The sequence below is a fragment of the Hesperophylax consimilis genome, unplaced genomic scaffold (genome assembly GCF_061612785.1).
Source record: "Hesperophylax consimilis isolate HC1 unplaced genomic scaffold, BYU_Hcon_1.0 scaffold_55, whole genome shotgun sequence".
In the NCBI taxonomy this organism is placed as follows: domain Eukaryota; kingdom Metazoa; phylum Arthropoda; class Insecta; order Trichoptera; family Limnephilidae; genus Hesperophylax; species Hesperophylax consimilis.
The window spans coordinates 325,509-343,926 of record NW_028301285.1 but is presented as its reverse complement, the minus strand read 5'-3'; the positions used below and the strand labels follow the sequence as shown (position 1 = coordinate 343,926).

Genomic DNA, 18,418 nt, shown 5'->3' with positions numbered 1-18,418 from the left:
TGTTTTGACAGAAGAAAATAATGTAAATAAAAGTAAGCAATCAAGTAAAAATGCATTGACAGAGTATGAGGAAAATGATAATGTATTGGTATACTTAAGACATTTGAAAGGTCCTATGAAATGGGTTCAGGGAACTATTAAGTTAAAATTAAGTTCATGGGTGTATTTAATTCTTTTAATCGGAGGAGAGGTAAAAAAGGTCCATGTTAACCAAATAAAAAAAAGTTGCATAAAGTTAAAATCAAATTATGAAAATCCCGATAAATGGTATGACTTGGGAAGTCAAGAAAATAAAAATGATAGTGAGCCTTTACCCAGCACTAGTGGGAAAACTGATGTAGTAACTAGGGCTGGCAGATTGGTGAAACCTCCTGTCAGATTTAGTCATAGTGATTATGTTTAAGTTTTATTTGGTATTGTAAATTGTTTGAAAATAAAAAAAAAAAATAAAGGAGGAAAGGATGTTATGTATGGCCATGTTGGCAGTCCTGATGCGTCACGTGGGAGATTATAACGAGGTGCGCAGTGTCAATAAACGTCATAGGTCTGAGTCAACAGTCTTTTATTTTTAATAATCCCCGATATAATACCTTGGAGACTATTGGAGGTATGACTTTTGTTAATCTGCTGGCCTACTTTTGACTCTTGGATCTGTAATGTTGGCAAATCTTGCCTAACAATTTGGACACAACATATCATTTTGAGTATTGAGTAGCATTGAATTCAGTGTCTGTAGCAGGTGGATGATCGCTAACAAACGATTCAAAAGTATGTAGTAAGAAATATTGTTTTAGATTTTATAGCAACATTTTTAATCTTCTTATTTGGTAGAGATTCATCTGTGTTGAAGTTTAAGTTATCTAAGTCTCTCTTCATGTTGGATTGTTTTCTTTTAGATGTGTTGGCAACCTCTTCCCTCTTCCCTTGGAGACTATTGGAGGTATGACTTTTGTTAATCTGCTGGCCTACTTTTGACTCTTGGATCTGTAATGTTGGCAAATCTTGCCTAACAATTTCCATTTCAAAGCTAATTGGAAACCGAATCGTCATCATCAGCATTGAATTCAGTGTCTGTAGCAGGTGGGTGATCGCTAACAAACGATTCAAAAGTAGTAAGAAATATTTTTTTAGAGCTTGTAGCGACATTTTTAATCTTCTTATTTGGTAGAGATTCATCTGTGTTGAAGTTTAAGTTATCTAAGTCTCTCTTCATGTTGGATTGTTTTCTTTTAGATGTGTTGGCAACCTCTTCCCTCTTCCCTTGGAGACTATTGGAGGTATGACTTTTGTTAATCTGCTGGCCTACTTTTGACTCTTGGATCTGTAATGTTGGCAAATCTTGCCTAACAATTTGGACACAACATATCATTTTGAGTTTAGTTTGGTCATCGAGTGGGACAACATCCACAGCCTTGTCATCTTCAATTGGGATATCGGGAGGTGAAGTGCAATCAGAAACAAGTGCTGGTTTTTGATTGACATCCGACACATCCGTATCGGTGAGTACTTCATCGGTTTCATCAGAATGTTGCGTTTGGGATTTTTGAATTTGCATATCTGAGATCCTGTTCAGTTTTTGCAACAGAGCATTGGTAGCAGCTGGGTCTATGGAAGCAACCTCCGACTGACCGGGTGTTTTCACCAATTTCTTTATTACTTGCTTTTTTATAATTGAATCTTTCAAATCCTTTCCAGTTTCAATTATAACAGGCAGCATCGGAAAGGTTTCGTGCGTTTGCGCCTTCAATACGGGTGCTTTCTGCATTTGTGGTGCTCGCTTACAGGCTGGTGTCGCAGGTTTAATGCCTAGCTCCAGTTCAAACTTTTGATTTCTCCAAGCTTCAAACTTCTCCATTGGCTGTTGATAGAGAGACAAGTGGCTGCTTGCCGGTTTGGCTCTAGCTGGAGGGTTTGAAGGTCCAGGGGCGGGTGACGGGGTGTTCAAGTGAGGTCTGACAACATTCACAGGAGAAGCAGGCACTACACATTCTTTCGTTTCAGGCATCAACCGACTGATGTAGACGGTAGACAAGTAGGTGCTGGGAATGTTTAGCTGCTGGATAACATTGACAGGCTTAAAAGGAGCACTCGTTGTTTGCGTTTGACTGCATGAAGGCCTTGTGACGTTGGTTGGTAAATCAGTCTCTAGGGCCATGACGTGAAAGTCATCTTGGACAATTTTGCATTCTATTAATTCCGCCTTTTTTACCTTTTTATGTTTTCCTTTGCCTTTGCTACATGTCTTAAGATCTTTAGGGACCTTTGGTTTTTTTGGGATCTTGTTTTCTTTTGATTTCTTTTCTTTTTTGGGCTGTTTGACCTTGGGTGTTATTTTTACTCTCTCAGCTCTTGTCTTGTTCCCAGAGCCCGAAGGAGTCTGCTTCTTGGTAGGCTTTTTCTTGACCTTTTTGGTTTCTTCCTCAGGCTTTTCTCCTTGGGCCTTCTCCGCTAGACTTGCCCTCACAGCTTTCTGAATTATTTCATCATTCTCTAGCTCCAGATGGTGCTCATATCCTGGGGAGAAAAAGATAAGAATTCAATACAAGAAGAGCAAGGGTGAGATAATCTTTACCAAGTAAGTAGGTAATTCTTACCCTTCTCGATACCGTGGTAGATGTCTTTAACTTGCGGATCCGGGTACACATACTGGCTGTAGTCCAGGCGGACAAACTTCAGCTCCCGGGTCACATTCTTGGTGACGTCCTTCATGTAGGAAAGGCACAGGCGAGACAGGTCCTTCCTGCAAACACACAAAGAAGATGAGGATGGAGGATTCATACACAACACGGTATTAATTCACTAATGTTGGTCGTACACACTCGCACCACGTGCTAGTTGCAAACCAAAGTGCTGCCATCTATAATTTTCAAAGAGGACTGTTGAAGTTTTCATAAAATATTATATCAGGTGCAAATTCAGTGGCGGTATGGTGTTCCTCTTTGATAATATCATTGGAAATGGAGAATTCAATAGGTCTTCGAGTCTCAGTGCATTATTTGGATGACAAAAGATTCCTCCAATGGATTTCCCTGTTTCATTTTTAAAAATATGTACAGTATAACCTCGTTAATTAGAAATCCACGGGATATCAAAAATCTAATTTTGAATAAACGAATTCCCAAGTAATTCGAAATTTTAAGAAAAAAAAAAAAACACTAAGGACGGTTGTTTCGGAGAATTTGAACAATTCATCAAATTTCAACGTTCATTTCCGGGATCTGTGAAAGTCCTATTCAAGTTCTGTTATTATATCATCATAGGCTAGTTACTTGACAGAACTGAAATAATAACAGAACTTGTAGAAATCTTTCACAGAACCTGAAAATTAACTCTGAAATTTGAAAAATTGTTCAAATTCTCCGAAACAACCCGTCCTAAAAATCTAGTTCTTCGGGTGCCCCATAGACATATGAATATTAGTAGACCTGCCCTGAGTGATTAAAAGCGTATTATTCCCCACTCCCCATACCGGTTCCATTGGAGCCGGCTGGGCTCCCGTATGGCTTCCCGTGAATCTTGAGAATGTGACGTCATCATTCTTGTGCGAACTATGGTCGAGGCATCATCGGTTCATTTTACGAAATAACACGGCAAAATGGTGGCTTGCGCTATGAAAACTTGTAAAAATAGAAGTGAACAAAAGAATAAACCCAATTGTCGTATTACATTCCATAGGTAAGCATTATTTTAATTTGTTGTAAGCCGATTCACATCGTATAATATGGATCAGTTTTAGAAACATATACTATCACGCGATGGACGCGAAACACAAAGCCGTGTGCACAAGAATCAGGGATGTGCCTTCACCTTTTGCACTTTGATAAAATATATATATATAGGTATATTTTTTTTATTAATTTAAAAAAAAAAACATTACATATTACAGTGATCTTTGGCTGTCCAACTAGGAGATTAACCTGTTTTAGGACAGTCAGGATGTCTAGGATGAACGAAGTATGCATGGATAATGAGTTAATGATGAATGTAAGTAAGTTCAATTCAATTCAATTCAATTTGTTTATTCCTTTAAAAACATTACAAAATTACATTTTATTTCGTTTTTAAGTACATTTGTAAAATGGTATTACATAATAGTTAGCGGTGTATAAACTATACCAGCATCAATAGAGCTTGCCTTTTAAAGGCAGCTTCACCGATGCTAAATATGTCGATATCCGAATTAATTCTGTTCAACAGCAAGACTGCTCTCCCCACCGGCATGACCATTGGCAAGTTGGTCCTGCAGGCCGGGAGATAAAACAGTCTATGCTGTCGGTGACGGAGATAACCATCAGGAACATAGAGACTAATACTCTCCATGATAGTCGGATTTTCAAACCATCCACGAATCAGTTTGAAGAAGTGTGATACAATATGCACATCTCTTCTGACCCGTAGATGGTTCATACCGAGCATGCCCAAGAGAATGTCAGTAGGATAGAGCCACGGGTAGTAGCCATACTCCCTCAGGTAGAGGAATCTCAGAAATTTCTTCTGCACTCTCTCCAACATAAGGGAATACTTCACCTGATGTGGGCTCCAAACCACCGACCCACTCTCAAGCCTACTCCTAACCAACGCAATGTATAGCACTTGGAGAACCCGGGTGTCTCTAAAATTCATCGCAGTGCGTAGGACGAAGCCCAGCATTTTCAGTGAAGCACTACACGTCATTTCGATATGAGTATGAAATGTCAGCCTACTATCAAACATGATGCCAAGATCTTTCATAGTGGAGACACGTTTTAAACTTCGGGCATTCATGGTATACCGGTAAAACCAAGTATGACGTGCCCGTGTGAAAGAAAGAATGAAACATTTAGAAACATTGAATTCGATCCGATTCCGTTTACTCCAGTCAACAATTCTATTAATGTCCGATTGGAGTCGAATGCAGTCTTCTAAAGTTTTAATTTCCAAGAATAGTTTTAGGTCATCAGCAAAAAGAAGTGACCTGGAATGCAGAATATTTTCTGTAATATCGTTAATAAAAATCAGAAAGAGGAGCGGTCCTAAATTAGAGCCCTGTGGAACGCCTGACAGCACAAGGAATAATTTTGACAAGAATATTCCATGAGATACAAATTGCTTTCTTCCAGTAAAATAGCTTGCAAAGAATATGAGAAACCGTAAAGAAAAACCTATAGTTGACAATTTATTTAATAATATGTCATGGTTTACGGTATCAAATGCCTTCGAGAAATCATTATATGAACAATCTACTTGGTAGCCCTTATCTAAAGATTTGGAAATATAATCTGTGAGTACCAGTAGGTTAGTATCTGTTGATCGACCTTTTCTAAACCCATGCTGTTCCGATATTAAGAAAGGCTCTACTTGAAACAGCAAATGTTTATGAATTATCGATTCGAATAACTTAGCCGGGGCGGAAAGTATTGCCACTGGCCTGAAATTTTCGACAGATGTCTTTGATCCACTTTTGAAAATGGGACAAATTTTTGAGACTTTCCAGGAATCAGGAAATATACCAGTATCTAAAGATAGGTTGAATATAAAATTTAGTGGCATTTTTAAAAATTCAACACATCCTTTTAAAAAAAATACTGGAAGAAAGTCTGGCCCAAGTGAATGTGTATGTTTCATGTTATTAATTGAAGATTTAACATCTGATTCGTCTATATGACTTATATCAATGTTTTGGGCTCCCTTCACATTCATCTTGGAAGCAGAAATGGGATTTAGTAATGGAGGCTCATTATTGTACACTGATTGGAAATGAGTTGCAAATGCATTGGCTACATCCGCTCCTCTAACTTCCCGATCACCATGCATCATGATGTCTGTTATACCACCATCCTTGCGCAGTGATTTTACGTAGTCCCAAAATGCCTGTTTTTTTTTTTTTTGGTCTTAGGCATCTCACCCTGAAAAGAGTGCTTTGTGCCGGTAACAGTTAAAGTGGATAAAAAAATTCGGTTAATCTCTTGGGAGAATAATAAAACAAATTAATCATTGGACTCATTTAGATCGCTAAAACAAATTAAATGTTGAATTCATTCAGGTTAATAAACTTACAGAAAGCTGTATGAACACGAGAATTGTTAAGAGATAAAAGGTATGAAATGTTAAGGGGGGACTGGTGTGTGATTTTAATAAGACGGCGGTATATGTTCTTGAAAGATGAATGATTTTTACAGTTAAAGAAAACGTGGTCGAGGGTTTCCTCTTCCACACCGCACTGGCAGACCGGATCATCCAAAACTCTAATTCTAGCCAAGTGGGATGCAATTGAACAGTGACCAATTCTCATTCTCGAAATACATGAAATGAATCGCTTTGACAGTTTTTTACCGTGAAACCATGGCTTAGCAGGGATATGGTTTTGAATTCCAGCATAGAAAGATCCAGTTCTTATTTTGGAGCCTGCCCAATTTTCTTCCCAGGCACGAGTCATGTTGGATTTAAGAATCGGGAAGACATCGGAGATAGGGATTCTAAAATTTAGTGGGATAGTTCCGGAATCTGAACCAGATTTGACGAGAGAATCGGCCATCTCATTACCCTCTATACCCAAATGGGCAGGGACCCAGGCCAATATCGTCTCAAACCCAGATTCACTTAGAGAATTGAGAAGATTTTTTATTTTACATATAATATTGTCTTCCGGATAACATAGAATATTTGACATAATTTTAGTTAGAGCACTTAGCGAATCAGTACATAGTAAGGCTCGATATGAATGTTGAGAACCTGGATTTGATTTAGCGCTTGTTCAATTGCAAAGCATTCAGCTGTAAATATGGAAACTTCTTTCGGTAATTTATAAGTGAGATTGATGTTGAATTCTGGGCTATATATCGATGCTCCACATCTTTTATTTTCAAATTTGGAACCATCAGTGTAAAGGATGGAAAATCCAGGGAATTTTGAAGCCACAATGCTTTTAAAACAGTCATCCACATTATGAAATTTATTTGGGGAAGATAAAATATTCTTCCGAAAGTCTGATGTTATTGTCTTCGGCATAAAAGTGATTGCCTTAAATGGAATATTATATATAGGAAGATTGGGAGCTTCTTGAAGATATTGGAGGGAAGATGACAGAGAATTATAGAGATGAAAACTTTTAATTAGGAGAGGAAAACATTTTTTTTCACTCAATCTTTTGTTAGACTTCAAATTAACACTTAGCAGATTAAGACTTTGTTTAATAGGATGATGTGATAACGATAAAGCCTTGAAAATATATTTATTGGCAAGGAATTGCCTTCTGAAATATAATGGAGGCTCCCCACATTCCACCTGAAGCGCATTAATTGGAGAAGACTTCATAGCTCCAATAATCATTCTGAGGGCTTTTGATTGAATTCTTTCCATTTTCTTATCTAAATATTTAGGGAGGGGGTCAAAAAGGAATGTGCCGTAATCCAAGTGGCTCCGAACTAGGGAATTATACATTAATTTAAGAGTGGTAGGATGAGATCCCCACCATACTCTGGAAACTGCTCGCATCATATTAAGTCCCTTTTCACACTTTGTAGAAATTATCTGAATGTGTGGAAGCCAGGAAAGTTTATGGTTCAAAAGAAGACCAAGGAATTTGATTTGAGTAGCGGTTTGTAGAGGCACATTATCAAAAGAGATTGAGAAGTGGGGAATTTTTCTTTTGCGCGTGAAAGCTACGACCCTTGTTTTAGATGCCGCCAGATTCATCCCATTTATTGACAACCAGCTTTTAATATATTGTAAAGCCAAATTCATTTCCTTAGCTGCAAGAATAATATTTTTATGTAACAAATATATAAGGATATCATCCGCAAAGTAAAGTCGCTTGATAGAAAAAGGAATAACTGAATCTAGGTCGCTTATATAAATATTAAACAACAGAGGACTGATAACAGAACCCTGGGGTAAACCTCTCCATAGTTTGCGCCTTAAGCATTTAGAGGAAGACTCAATAATAATGGACCTATCTGTGAGCAAAATAATAATAAATTGGACTAGTTTCGGGGGGATTTGTTTTTTAATTAGCTTTTCTTTCAAAACATTCAGTAAAACATCATCGTAAGCTGATGAAAGGTCAAGGAATGTGGCCAATGTATAAGAATTTAGGGATTGAGAAACTCGGATATCAGTTGTGAACAAACTTAAATTATCCATTGTAGATTTCTTTTTCCGAAAACCATACTGATTTGGTGAGATAATATCTTGACTAAACCACTCTAGTCTGTTTTTTATCAAACGCTCCGCTACTTTCATCAAACACGATGAAAGAGCAATAGGCCGATAAGACGAAATTTCAGATGGATTTTTTCCAGGTTTTAAAATGGGAATGATTTTTTGAGTTTTCCAAACATCCGGAATTAGTCCTGTTTCAAACATATTATTAATAAGAGATAAGAAATATTCAACCGCCATATCAGAAAATGATTTAATGAAACTATAATATATTCCATCGGGACCCGGAGCAGAGTCAGAAAGGGCTCTTATCACTCGTTTCATCTCATCAATGGAGAAAGGAGCATCTAGCCAGTTAGAGTGAGATGGATACGGCTTAATAGAAGGCATTTCTTCACATCCGGCAACTGATGGGGGGGGGCTATTTTATCCGCAAATCCTATAAGAATTTCTTCTGATATATGTTTGATTCTTGGTGGAGAATACGATGATCCAAATTTTTTTAAGCTAGACCAAACTGAAGACTGGGGAGTTTCCGGAGACAGGTTCTCACAGAACTTCCGCCATCCAGCGCGCTTCTTATTTTTCAAAATTCGTTTGGTTTCTGCCTGGGCTTTTTTAACTGATAAAAAATTTTCTAGTGACATACACTTACGAAAAGAGGAAATTGCTATTTTTCGAGAGTTGACGGAGCGAGTGCATTCCTCGTCCCACCACGGAGTAGAGTGTTTTATTTTAATGTTCGCCTTGCGTTTCGGGATGGATTTTTCTGCTGCATTTATAACCATAGAAGGAAACGTCTCACATTGCATTCTGATGTCTCCCGGGGACGATTTTGTTAAATTAATAAGGTTATCTAGTTCAGAAGAGAAAGTGCTCCAATTCGCATCTTTCGTTCTAAATTTGAGATTATTTTTAACTGGGGGGGAATAAGTGTTAAATTGATGGTGAAAGCGGATTATAATTGGGAAATGATCACTAGAGAGGGGATCGTTTAGGATGTCCCAAGAGCATTTAGATGCTAACGAATACGAACAAAGAGATATATCAACAGCACTTTTCCGTTGATGAGGGGGGGTGAATCTGGTTGGAGATCCGTCATTTAAAAAACATAGGTTATGGGTATCAATAAAATTTAAAAGATTGCGGCCAGAACGATTTGTTATTTCGCTACCCCAAGAAGGGGAATGTGCATTAAAATCTCCAAGGATCACATAAGGGGAACAAATCTGGCTTAAGATTGGTGTCCATTCAATTTCAATAAAAGTCGTAGAGAGAGGAATATATATTGACAATATTGTGATATCAGATAAGACAGCTGCTATTATCTGGATATCGTCGGAGGGAGTATGAATATTAATTTCTTTAAAAGGGATAGAATTTTGGATTATCAGAGCCGAGCCGCCTTTACCATCCGGTCTGTCGTGTCTGAGACAATAATAACCTGGAATTCTTAAGTGAAAGGAGGGTTTTAACCACGTTTCAGAAATGGCGGCTACTGAAACGTCGTGTTCGTCGAGTAATTGAATTAGGTCAGATTTGTTAGCGAAGAGGCTTCTACTGTTCCACTGAAGGATTTTGTTCAGTTTCGAAGCCATTGGGGAGGCAGGATAATAAAGATTTAATGTAATCGGCAGCGTTGGACGGTACAGTATTGTTGTTTGTAAGGATAGAAATTAAAAGGGTAATTAAAGTGTGTATAAAAGAATTATTATTCATTATTTCGGGGAGAGCAGGAGGGGAAGAATTACCATTAATGGCACACCCATTGGGCGTCTGGGATTTGGCATTCCCATTCGGGCTGGCCAAAATATTATTCAATTGTTTTTTATCAAGGTAAGGTGTATATTTTGGGTTGGGTTTGACTGGCTTGAGAATGGTTTCTCTGTGAGAAGATGACGTTGAATTTAAAAAGGTGGTTGTTTGGAAAGGAGCTGAGGACGATGTCATCTCTGCGAATGATTTTTTCGCAGGAGAGATTAACTTTGAGGCCTCGAAGTACGAAATGTTGTCGGTAGCCATTTTATGTTTTATGTTCTTCTGTCTTGTTAATTCCGGACAGGCTAGACTGACCGCGGTATGTGCACCCGAACAGTTAATGCAAATGGGATCATTGGAAGATTTCGGACATTGATCAAATTGGTGAGCTTCTCCGCAATAGTAACAACGTGGGGGGGAGCGGCATACAGATTTCGAATGTCCGAACCGGCAGCAGTTGAAACATTGAATTGTTGGAAATTTATAAACTTCGACGGGAAGCGAGGTATAGTAAATTAACACACGAGACGGTAGGGATTGTCCCTCAAATGTAACAACAACAGACTGGGAAGGTTTCAAGATCGTGTTTCCGTCAGTAGAATCCTTGTAGTTCAGTCGACGAACTTTTAATACTTTTGGGGTTCCGTGAGAATTATTCAAAGCATCAACAATTTCAGCCTCTGGGATCTCTGCGGGAATTCCTCGCACAAGACCCATTCTCGAAAGGTTAAATGTAGGGATGAACGATTTATATTTATGATTTGAGAGCGAGTCAATTTTTTTTACAAATCCATTTGCGGAAGCGGCAGTGTTAAACTCGATAGATAATTTATATCGCCCTTCCGGTTTAATTGAACCGTTAACAATACCAAGGTTATTATTTTTTGAGTCAAATACGAATTTTCCAAAATCTAAAGGATGAATAAGTTTTCCCTGTTCAGTTCTCTGAACATTAACGGTAAATGGACCGGAAGCTGAAGCAGGATAAAGTAATTCAGTACTTTTTGCATTATCGCTAGTTAAAGTACTTGGCTGGATGTTACTATTGGTGTTAAGGTCGTTAGGGGTCGAGGTTTGTTGAACCGGCGGTATAGATTTAACTTTCGATGGAATGTGAAGGCTTTGCGATGGTCGTCGTTTACGAGATGGGAGCGTAACAGAAACCTGGCTCGTATTAGATTCCGAATCAGAAAAATCCAATATCGACCCTGGGTCGGGAGGTCTATCTTCGTCTTCCTCCATTATATAAAAAAAAAACTTAACTTTTAAAAATTAAACTGAAAAAATAATACGCAGTCTATTTCATTGACTGTACAAACAAAAACGGATTAGCCGTAAGCAGGAATGCAAACAAATAGGTAAACGATAAACAATATTAAATAAAATGTAACAATAATCTCTTATCTGTACGCAGCGCAGGAACGGGCGAACGGCACTCAGCAATAGTAAAGTACACACAACCACTGTTGACCGCGGCTCGAATCGGACTCCCCAAAATGCCTTGGGATCATGCTTGATATCACTCTCTATTGAGTCGACATACGTTCGGAATGCTATATGAACATTTCTTCTAACAACTGCTCTGAGGTTACTGAACATTTCATACTCATTTTGGTCACCAGTAGCTTTCCATTTTTTATGGTGAGCATGTTTTTTCTCAATGCTCCTGATGGTATCTCTAGTGAACCACTTCGGATATCTACGTCCACCTCTGTTGGGAGGTTTCCTAGTAGTCCAGTCAGTGGGGGATAAAAAAGGGCTCCACCTTGCAAAAGGTTAGGTAGTAGCGATTTTCACATATGTTGTTAAGATTGGGACTCTAAAGAAAAAAAAAAGTTTTCGACCTTGGGGGGGTCGAGCTCGACCCGCCATCTTGGATTGAAGGTGCCAAAATTTGTTTTTTTCAAAATAATTATGAAGTGGTTGATTTTACAACCAAATTGTTGAAGGCAAACTTAAAGACAACTAAATTACCTACATTTTTTGTAGAAAGTTTTTTTTTGTGAGACTAATAGGTAACGAGTTACAGTGGTTGAAAGAAGAAAATGTTGACAAAAAATTGTAAAACTCCAGTTTTCTTGATAAATTTTGTTGATAAAAAGCTGTTGGATTGGTTTTCTAAGCATTGTCCCTTCCCCGAAATCAATTCACTTCTTTCTATCAGTACTGCAATTGTCGGGGATGAAAAGATTAATTGTCATTTATCCAGAGAAATAGGTACCGAGAGGATGTCGAACATGGTTACCACGTCTGAAAATTTTGGATCTATAAAATTTAAACGTAAGGACAAAGTTATTCCATTAGTAGCAGTCAACAGCAGCAAAGGTCGGCGAAACAACTATTTCCATCAAACCGCTAATGTTGTTCCAGAGAATGTGTATTGTGAAGAAATCCGACGAAGAATTGAAGGATTTCCTTAAATTCGAACTCGCCCCATTTCCTTTGTCGCTTTTCACTGAAGAAGGAATACGCAAAGGTACGAAATCATCATTTTATGGTGTTTTCGAACAACTTCCAGAAGGCGTGCAACTTGAAGGTAGCTAAATTAATGTTGTGGATGGAGGATATCTTTTACATAAAGTTATGGAATTGGAATGATTATTTTGGGTCAATTTGCGAGAAGTACGTTCACTATGTAAGAAATCACTATGGATCACATGCAGTCATTGTTTTCGATGGATATCCGCTTGATGATGGTGAAAAAAATACGAAAACCGCAGAAAGACTTCGCCGATCGAAGAAGCACAAGACTGCAGATGTTCTTTTCGATGAAACAATGCCAGTTTAAGTGTCACAAGAACGATTTTTAGCCAATGAAAATAACAAAGTGCGTCTGATTTCGATGCTTACAAAGCAATTTATACAGGATGATTTTACAGTTAAGCAGGCTGAAGAAGATGCTGATGGGTTGATTGTCAATACTGCGATTTCCTTGTGTTCATCATATGACGCTTTTTTCATTGACGTTGATCTCCTAGTTCTGCTGACAGCATTAGCACCACCCAAAAGTAGTATATATCTTCGCAAACTCGGGAGAGGCAAAACTTTTGAAAGACTGTATTCCGCGAATAGTGTGAAATACAAAGAGGCGGCTGAGAATATTCTGTTTCTTCGTGCCTTTAGCGGCTGCGATACAACATCGTCCTTCTTCAACCAAGGAAAAACAAAATTATTTTCGCTTGTGCAAAACGACACAAGACTCAATGCCATGATAGGAATCTTCAAACAACATGATGCAACACCAGAAGACATAGCAGTTGCAGGAACGCGCTTTCTTGTTGCTTTGTACGGGGGTGACATGGATAAGGAAACCTTGGAAGAAGTCCGTTACAAACGTTTAGCAAAGTCGACAACAAAAAGCAAATTCAATCTTGCCTCTTTGCCACCAACGAACGACGCTGCATGGTACCATGCATTTAGAACGTACCATCAAGTCAAAAAATGGTGTGGAATCCAAAAAAATCCAGAAAACTGGGGCTGGAAACGTGACACCAACGGGCTTGTTCCAGTAAGAATGACAAAGAAACCAGCACCAGAGACTTATTTATTTCATGCAATTGTAAAAAAGGATGCGGCGTTGCATGTAGCTGCAGGAAAGCTGGATTGAAGTGTTCTATTGTATGTGGGTGCTATAATGGTCAAACATGCCGAAATTCGCCAGAGGTTCACATCGATGTCGAGGACGAAGAAGAAGAGATTTTGTCGATGGAAGCCCAGAATCTCAGTATCACAGGCAATGAGTTAGATGATGACATTGATGACGAAGACTGTTATTAAGTAACATAATTTATAGTAACAATTCATAGTAATGTAACATAATTTCGAAATCTACCATCGCTGGTATATCTGTGGAGTAGACCTACTGGGGATACCACAATAAAAAAATGCGCCATGTTCTCTACCTTATGGTGGTGTAGAAATGAGTAAGCAAAATGATTATAATTATGCAATGAAAACCCGAAAAAATTACTAAGTTGGGAATTTCATCATTTTTTAGAAAAATATTCACATTTCCGCCACTGTAACTCGTTATCTATTAGACTTACAACAAAAAAACTTTCTACAAAAAATGTTGGTGATTTAGTTGTCTTTAAGTTTGCCTTTGTCAATTTGGTTGTAAAAACGACCACTTCACAATTATTTTGAAAAAAAACAAATTTTGGCACCTTCAATCCAAGATGGCGGGTCGAGCTCGACCCTCCCAAGGTCGAAAACTTTTTTTTTTCCTTAGAGCCCCAATCTTAACAACATATATCAAAATCGCTACTACCTAACCTTTTGCAAGGTAAAACTCCCCACTGACTGGACTATAGGGAAACAAGCGTCAAATACATTATATATACATGAATAAAAATGGTGTAGCGCCTCATTAACGGTATCGAATTTAGAAAGTTCATGCCAATCCAATTGGCTCATCATCTGATAAAGTTTGACAAAATCACCCCTACCAAAAATCCATCCTCGCAAAGTGCCGTCTGTAGTTTTAGGTAATTTGGTAGTCTTCGGAGGCTTTTTACAAGAATACCGGAACTCTAATGCGGGGTGATATTTGTCCTCATATACGAGGGGAGAATCGCTATGTATGACATTTAATTCAATGTTACACAAAACGAGATCCAACATCCTCAACTCAGAATTGGGAATACCATTATTCTGGGTGAGCCCAAACACTTCACATAAAAAATTGAGGTCATTTTCAACATCCTTGCCGCTACGCGCTGAATGGATGTTGAAATCTCCCAAAACAATAATATTCCTTCCTCCGAGAAGATCCACGTTTCCGTGAAACTTATCGAAGAATAGTTGATATGTTTCCAGAGTTGATGCCGGTGGAAAATATATTACACATATAAAAGTAACAAACAAATCGATTGTAATTTTTATCCACAAGTCTTCGATGTCAGCTTCCAGATCAGGCATGTGTTCGGCCTTAAACTTAGTTTTGACAGCCAAAAGGCAGCCTCCGCCTTTTGATGAATGTAAGTAAGTCTTACCCTTACAAAAATGATTTAATGATGAATGTAAATAAGTCTTACCCTTACAAAAAAAAAAAAAAAAACCTAAAATCATGAATATACAAAATAAATTTAACATCAATACAGCGGCGAGTAGCAGGCGTCCCCGGTGCGGGCCAAAACTGTTGTAAATTTTGCCAACATTCGCGGCCTGCACACAAATTTAAACTCTGTTCATCACCATCTTTTGTCCCAACCTTCTTTTCCTATCCGAAACTCAGATAGCCGAGCCGCCAGACTCCTCCTATCTGGACTGCCCGGGCTTTACCCTCGCAAGCAAGTTCCGACTCAAAGGAGGAGTCTGCCTTTATAGTCGAGCTGACGTCAACTGTGTGCGACTATTGAGTCTGGAAAACTCCAGATTCGACGTAATGTGGGTGCGCGTCAATCTTGCCAGTACGGCAAGATTCTACGCATGTTTATACCGCTCACCGAACCATAGCGAATCAGACACTTCCGAACTCTTCAAACATTTGAGCGATACTATTGATGATCTCTTGCCCCGCTACACTTCGGCCGAGTTTATTGTTCTGGGGGACTTCAATGTTCATAACGAACCATGGTTGAAGTTCTCAGGCCCAACGGACTCGGCTGGCCGACAGGCGGAATCCTTTGCCATTTGCTACGGATTAGAGCAATTGGTTCAGGAGCCTAGAAGGGTTCCTGACGTCCAGACTCACCGCTCCAATCTGTTAGACCAATTCTTAACTACTGTGCCACGCGGTTATAAGATTGACGTCACAGCGCCTCTGGGATCATCCGACCACTGCCTAGTGACGACATCAATCCCCGTTAACCTCAGACCAACCAATGAGAGGCTGAGGAGAAAAGTGTGGCACTATAGGTCAGCAGATTGGTTCGGTATGCGGGCCCATTTCAACGCTTTTCCGTGGTCAGCTGTTTGTTTTCGGACCTCGGACCCTTCAAGATGTGCCCAGGAGATTGGTGAAGTCATCAAATCAGCGATGGATGGCTTCATACAATCGACTACTATAGAAACTGGTGTGGGCTCAAAGCCGTGGTTCAGTCGACAATGCTCCGAAGCAGTTCGACGAAAAAACGCGGCTTACCGAGCCTACAACACATCTCGAACGCCCGAAAGCAGATCAGCATACAACAAATCGGCAAAGGAATGCAAGAGAATCATTAATAGGTCAAAATTCGAACACGACCTGCAGATCAGCAAAAAGCTGGCTGCCTGCCCGCATGGCAGCAGAGCATTCTGGTCACTTGCGGGCTCAATAGGTCGGAATTTTTGCAAACCCAGTTTGTCACCTCTTACCAGACCTGACGGCTCACTAGCAAACACCGCCACCGAAAAGGCTAACTTATTAGGGAAAATGTTTGCGAAAACTCGAACCTCGATGACGGAGGTGCTGTTCCGCCGTCGGTTCCTCACTGCGGCTTCTATATGAAAAAGCTGAGGATCCGGCATCGGGATGTACTCCACGTCATACAGGGGCTCGATGTTAACAAAGCTAGTGGACCTGATGGAATACCTGCCCTGGTATTGCAGAGGTGTGCTGCGGAAATAGTTCCAGTTTTGACAAAGCTCTTCAAAATGTCCCTGAAGTGTGGCACTGTGCCCTCTGGTTGGAAAAAATCGGTCATTCACCCTATTCCCAAGAAAGGGGACCGCTCCAACCCGGCCAACTACCGCCCCATAGCGATCACATCAGTTCTGTCCAAAGTGATGGAACGTGTGATCAACGACAAACTGCTCACATACCTCGAGAAGAACAAAATTATCAACGACCGTCAATACGGATTCCGGCGGAACCGCTCGTGCGGTGATCTTCTCGCATATGTGACGCATGTTTGGGGGCGGTGCCTGGAACGTCACGGTGAGACCCAAACGGTCGCACTAGACATATCCAAGGCCTTTGACCGGGTCTGGCACCGAGGACTTGTCAACAAATTGCATTCTTACGGACTTCCCGCATCCCTGTGTAGGTGGATTGCTGACTTTTTAAGGGATAGGTCGATTCAGGCGGTTGCTGACGGTTTCACCTCTTCCTCGCACTCCATAAATGCTGGCGTCCCACAGGGATCGGTTCTGTCTCCGACTTTGTTTTTGTTGCACATCAATGACCTTTTGACATGTGCACCGATTCATTGTTACGCGGATGACAGTACAGTTCATGATAGATTTTTGTTTGACAAGCCCCCAAAGGGCACACAAACTCCAACGGCTCGGAGGGCTTTGAAGCAGAGAATGGACGGTTATCTCGAGAGTATTTCCTCCTGGGGTAAAAATAATCTCGTCGAATTTAATGTTTCAAAGACCCAATCCTGTCTGATTACGTCTAAAAGGGATCCAAATGATAATCTAGTCTCCTTCAACGGAAGCAATCTTCCGAACAGGCCTTCCATTGATATGCTTGGTCAGACTTTATGGGTATTCTAAATAAATGCCGAAATTCAGATATTTGCTGTACATTCGTAAAAAAATTTATAAATATATGTATATTTCGGGATAAATCCAAATTTTGCGGCTGATTTCCGTCGCGACGGTTCTTTAAACTCAGATATTAGAAGTAAATTTAGTAAAAATACTATCCATTTACGCGTAAATCGAAATTTTGCAGCTGATTTCCATCGCGGCCGGCATTTTAATTTCAGATATTTGGTATAAATTCGCAAAACTACGACATATTTCCACGTAAAACGAATTTTCTCGACCCTTCAAACCCGGATATTCGAAATAAATCACATTAAAAATACGACATTCCAGTGTAAATGGATTCAGATTTAATTGTAATAATACTAAGTGGGACAATGTATAACCACATAAAAATAAATTTTTAGGCGTTTTACCATCACGGCTGTCTTTTAGATTCAGATTAACGAAATTTTATGATTTATTTTATCAAAAATCGAATGTTTTCGAATTACACAAACATAATTTCGTGCACGGACAAAAATAAAATTCGCATTACAAAATAACAAATTTTCGAAATCGAATTAACGGGGTTCTATTGAACACCGCAAAAGAGTCCAAACTGATCCAGTGTGACTATGGCATCCCCAATTAAGGTAGAATGTTGTTAGGCTGCAGGTAGAGGGGAAGAGGAAGGTAGGGAAGAAAATGGCTAAATAGATCTTATCACAAAAACACGGCTTAAAGCCATTTCAAGCAATGTTTCTACTATGAATGTGGACATTCACCAGGGCGATACTGAGAGTATCTACCTCTCTGTATCACGCTGCGAATAGACTATATTAATGAAATGTGAAATAACACATATTAAGGGCCTTCCTTACTAGCGATCTCAATCGTTGTATGGAGAATCATGAATTGTCAGATTCAAACGACAATCTAAGTTATTAATCGTCAAAATATCGATAATGTAGCCACGCTAGGCTATCATAAATACATTTTTCTGTCAAGATATATGTTTTTACTAATAAGATAAATACTAATAAGATAATTTATTTTCGTTTTAGGGACGTGTCTGTCTTTTTAGCAGTCTCGCCCGTTTAAGTACCTACCTTACCGACAGTCA

General features: G+C 39.3%; 1 protein-coding gene across 1 annotated transcript in view; it reads right to left on the bottom strand.

Annotated features, from left to right (window-relative positions):
• Window positions 1-1,027: 1,027 nt before the first annotated feature.
• Window positions 1,028-18,418, bottom strand: part of LOC149408825 (uncharacterized) — a 286,048-nt gene continuing 268,657 nt past the window's right edge. The window contains exons 34-35 of the mRNA XM_089650404.1: window positions 2,595-2,740; window positions 1,028-2,514 (exon numbers count right to left, since the gene is read on the bottom strand). Coding sequence (XP_089506530.1) covers window positions 1,028-2,514; window positions 2,595-2,740 — 1,633 coding nt within the window. The remainder of the gene's footprint in view (window positions 2,515-2,594; window positions 2,741-18,418) is intronic.